The sequence below is a fragment of the Argentina silus genome (genome assembly GCF_951799395.1).
Source record: "Argentina silus genome assembly, chromosome: 14".
In the NCBI taxonomy this organism is placed as follows: domain Eukaryota; kingdom Metazoa; phylum Chordata; class Actinopteri; order Argentiniformes; family Argentinidae; genus Argentina; species Argentina silus.
Window position 1 is genome coordinate 20,456,865 of NC_139668.1, and position 5,126 is coordinate 20,461,990.

At 47.9% G+C, this 5,126-nt stretch overlaps 1 protein-coding gene across 1 annotated transcript; it reads left to right on the plus strand.

Moving 5' to 3' along the window:
* Positions 1–1,185: 1,185 nt before the first annotated feature.
* Positions 1,186–4,423, plus strand: LOC310814770 (fucolectin-like; the record flags this gene model as incomplete). The annotated part of the gene is made up of 5 exons (XM_083684270.1): positions 1,186–1,198; positions 1,251–1,533; positions 1,768–1,913; positions 2,859–3,209; positions 4,323–4,423. The coding sequence occupies 5 exons, from the start codon at positions 1,186–1,188 to the stop codon at positions 4,328–4,330; spliced, it is 801 nt and encodes a 266-aa protein (XP_083540396.1). The 3' UTR covers positions 4,331–4,423.
* Positions 4,424–5,126: the final 703 nt, after the last annotated feature.

Below are 5,126 nucleotides of genomic sequence, written 5' to 3' on the forward strand. Positions count from 1 at the left end.
ACATTACATTTGATTGACTATTGTAATTTTGAGATGCAACTTTTTTTGAGTTAAGAAATCTGCCAATTGACTGATGTTCAGCCTACTGTAGCCTCCTCTAGGAGGTGATGTTCAGCCTACTGTAGCCTCCTCTAGGAGGTGATGTTCAGCCTACTGTAGCCTCCTCTAGGAGGTGATGTTCAGCCTACTGTAGCCTCCTCTAGGAGGTGATGTTTAGCCTACTGTAGCCTCCTCTAGGAGGTGATGACGACTCTCTCAGTGCAAACAAGGATCACAACTTGTGATGTGATGTGTGATTTCTCCTCTGTGTTTCCCTCCAGTAAACGTGGCGTTGAAGGGAGTGGCCACTCAGTCATCAGAGTGGAGTGGTGCTGCTGCTCCTAAAGCCATTGATGGGAACAGAGGATCCTGCAGCAGCACTCAATGGAACAACAGCCCCTGGTGGAGAGTAGACCTGCTGGATGTGTACAGAGTCACTGCTGTGTCCGTCACCAACAGAAACTACAAACCTGAGAGTCTTAATGGAGCTGAGATCCACATCGGTAACTCACTGGAGAACAACGGCAACAACAACCCCAGGTGATACATTCAACACTTCCTCTCTGACAGGGGCAGAAGTCTTCAGTTTCCTCTCTGTCAGCTGTTTAATACATCTTCTGTCCTGATTCATGAGTGCATTTTTGACGGATTAACTAACTAACTAATACACTGACCTTTACACCCCTGGACTCTCTCCCTCCCTCCCTCTCTCTCTCTCCCTCCCTCTCTCTCTCTCTCTCTCTCTTTCTCTCAGATGTGATGTCATCACCAGCATCCCAGCAGGACAGACCTCCACCTTCCAGTGTAACAACATGGAGGGTCGCTACGTCAGTGTGGTCATCCCTGGCAGGAGTCGTAGCCTTACTCTGTGTGAAGTGGAGGTATTTGGCACTCATGCAGGTAACATGAACGTTACTCCCCCCCCCCCCTCCCTCCACACACCCCCCCCCACACACACACACAGTTTGTATGCAGCTGTTTTAAAAAAAATAGGCTTTTTATTGGATCAGTACTCAGTGTTGGTCGATACTCAAAGCTCAGTACGAGTAAAAACTACATATTCTTTGAACAAAAGGAATATCTGTGACTTTTTCTTATCTGCCAACTGACTGATTATTAGCCTACTGTAGCCTCCTCTAGGATGTGATGACGACTCTGAGTGCAAACAGGGATCACAACTTGTGTGATTTCTCCTCTGTGTTTCCCTCCAGTAAACGTGGCGTTGAAGGGAGTGGCCACTCAGTCATCAGAGCATGGTGGTGGTGCTGCTGCTCCTGGAGCCATTGATGGGAACAGAGACCCAGACTGGAGCAGTGGATCCTGCAGCAACACTCAACAGCAGACCAGCCCCTGGTGGAGAGTAGACCTGCTGGATGTGTACAGAGTCACTGCTGTGTCCGTCACCAACAGAGGAGACTGCTGTTCTGAGAGGCTTAATGGAGCTGAGATCCACATCGGTAACTCACTGGAGAACAACGGCACCAACAACCCCAGGTGATACATTCAACTCAACTTCAATTCAAGAAGTCTTCACAGTTTCATTTCTGTCATTTATTTGAATTTGGTCCTTATCCAATGCTACTGCATTTTTGATGGATTTATGGTACACTGCACCCCCCCACCCCCCCACCCCCCCACCCCTCCTCTGTCTCTGTCTCTGTCTGTCTTTCTCTCTCTCTCTCTCTCTCTCTCTCTCTCTCTCTCTCTCTCTCTCTCTCTCTCTCTCAGATGTGATGTCATCACCAGCATCCCAGCAGGACAGACCTCCACCTTCCAGTGTAACAACATGGAGGGTCGCTACGTCAGTGTGGTCATCCCTGACAGGAGTCGTATCCTTACTCTGTGTGAAGTGGAGGTGTTTGGCACTTTTGAAGGTAACATGAACTAGTTATTAAACCATGTTCTTGGTAAATAAATAAAGGATGATACATTAATATGGTAACATATTCCCAGGTGTTGGGCTCTCAACCCAGCCAGACGGTGTCCCAACAGGCTACGGCTAAACCCTTTAAATACGCATGTGTGGAACAAATGAGTTTACCTTAATTAGCATTAGTTGAAATGTCATGCCTGAATCATCCCAAATTCTATGAAGAGACTCAGTGATTTAAATGAGATGAATTTGAGATTATTCAGGCACGATTTGATTGGAGTTATTAGCGGAAATACTGTCGGAACAATCTACTGCATGTCCCCAACAATCATGTCTTCTGTTCCAGAGAGCAGGGCAACAACCACCACTGCAGGACCCTCAACTGTCCAAACCTCTACTGAACATTCAACAACCACCACTGCAGGACCCTCAACTGTGCAAACCTCTACTGAACATTCAACAACCACCACTGCAGGACCCTCAACTGTCCAAACCTCTACTGAACATTCAACAACCACCACTGCAGGACCCTCAACTGTCCAAACCTCTACTGAACATTCAACAACCACCACTGCAGGACCCTCAACTGTCCAAACCTCTACTGAACATTCAACAACTGAACACCAAGCAGCAGAGAACACCACACCTGGGAGCCAGACTAAAGGTACATGAGCCTGTTCCTTTTTCAGTTTATGCACATTTTCAGCAGCCATTGTTTGTCTCTGCCACAGACAGGACACTGTTGTGATGCAGCCTCTTATGTCATAGAGAACACTATGTAACAGTTCCCAGGCCCATGTAATCCTAGTCCTGGACTAAAGACCAGGCCAATGGAGACTCTCTATTGAAAGTGCTTTCTAATCCCAGGTAGTAGTCTTAATCTGTGTCTGGTAAACCGCCCTCATATCCTGTGATGCCCTGATTACAATATCCTGAACTCCCCCAGATAAACTAGTCCTGGTTAACATGAGGAAGACCTGGAGTGAAGCCCAGGACTACTGCAGAGACAGGGATATGGACCTGGTCTCTGCCCACAATGACACCATCCAGGACTGGGTCGAGGCCAGGGCCAAGACGGCCTCCACTCCTCACGTGTGGCTGGGCCTGCGCTACGCCTGCAACCTGGGCTTCTGGTTCTGGGTCACTGGGTCCAGCTGCTACACGAACTGGGCCCCAGGCAACGGGACCGGCAGGGAGGAGTGTGGGAGAACAGGAGCGATAGAGAGAGGAGGAGAGCATCGCTGGGTCAGTCTGCCTGAGTCTGAGAAACTCCACTTCATCTGCAGCAGCAGTGACGGTGAGTCTGGAGATGTGTTAGGGTCAGAGATGATGAACCCAGGAGCAGAACACAGAGTCAGGACACAGAGTCAGGACACAGAGTCAGGACACAGAGTCAGGACACAGAGTCAGGACACAGAGTCAGGACACAGAGTCAGGACACAGATATAAAATGATCTGGTATTTAATGAGGGAATAGCAGGGAACGGGAAAAGCAGGGTGGAACAGCAAACAGCGTAGGGCAGGCAGGTAAGTAGAGCAGGTAGGGCAGGCAGGCAGGCAAGTAGGTAGGGCAAGTAGGCAGGTAGACAAGGCAGACAGGGCAGGTAGACAAGGTAGACAGGGCAGGTGGACTAGGCAGGCAGGCAGGTGGACTAGGCAGGCAGGGCAGGTAGACTAGGCAGACAGGGCAGGTAGACTAGGCAGACAGGGCAGGTAGACTAGGCAGACAGAGCAGGTAGACTAGGCAGGCAGGTGGACTAGGCAGGCAGGTGGACTAGGCAGGCAGGTGGACTAGGCAGACAGGGCAGGTAGACTAGGCAGACAGGGCAGGTGGACTAGGCAGGCAGGTGGACTAGGCAGGCAGGGCAGGTGGACTAGGCAGGCAGGTGGACTAGGCAGGCAGGTGGACTAGGCAGACAGGGCAGGTAGACTAGGCAGACAGGGCAGGTGGACTAGGCAGGCAGGTGGACTAGGCAGGCAGGGCAGGTGGACTAGGCAGGCAGGTGGACTAGGCAGGCAGGGCAGGTGGACTAGGCAGACAGGGCAGGTGGACTAGGCAGGCAGGTGGACTAGGCAGACAGGGCAGGTGGACTAGGCAGACAGGGCAGGTGGACTAGGCAGGCAGGTGGACTAGGCAGACAGGGCAGGTGGACTAGGCAGACAGGGCAGGTGGACTAGGCAGGCAGGTGGACTAGGCAGGCAGGGCAGGTGGACTAGGCAGACAGGGCAGGTGGACTAGGCAGACAGGGCAGGTGGACTAGGCAGGCAGGTGGACTAGGCAGGCAGAAGAGAGGGAGGCACTGGCACAGACTAGGAGGAAGTGGAGGGCGTGACAAGATGTATCTAATCAATGTGTATGTAACAGTATTACAGGGCTTAAAGATGACAATATGTTCTCATTCATTTTCAGAATACTAGAATCTGGATCCTGTTCCAGAGCAGCTGGACTCTGAGGCTTCAAGTACACACATTTCTGACTAAGATAAGAATTGTTAGACCGCTAGAATCATGTATTATTTTATTGAATGATACTACTTTTTCTTTAAAACAGCATTGTGTGTGACATTTTCATTATTCTATTTGATATTAAGGATTGTGTTTAGTAATAAATAATCGATAAATACTTTTTTTTAATTTTTGTATTTATTTGTATTTTCATGTCTTTGTGACATCCTCTTTTTAAAAAGCTTTTTCAGATTTTTAATCACAGGTATCTTATTATGCATTTACTATTTCTTTAAAGGTCAATCTGGGGTTGGTACAGCAATTTGTGACTCTTTAATTCATGCCATGTAGCCAATAATTCTTGATGAATATAACTTGATCTTAGTTCTGCTGTTTTATTCTATTGCTGGTAAACAATGCAATCGTAAATAATCTGGTAAAGCTTCAAACCATTGTTGAATCTAGCATGTTGATCTCATGGACGATCGGTCCTTACATCCATAGTAATTTGAGAGTCCCATCCCTCAGCTGTTAACCAAAACAAATGTTGGGTTTATTGTTGTTTGAATCCCAGATTGCCTCTTTAAATCTGAGGATATAGTTATTTCAATAATGTTACTACAGCAGAAAATGTAAGAGTGAATCAGTTTTATTTTCACTGTTTCTCTTTTTCTATATATATATATATATACAGCAGGTGAAATAAGTATTGAACACGTCACCATTTTTCTCAGTACATATATTTCCAAAGGTACTATTGACATGACAT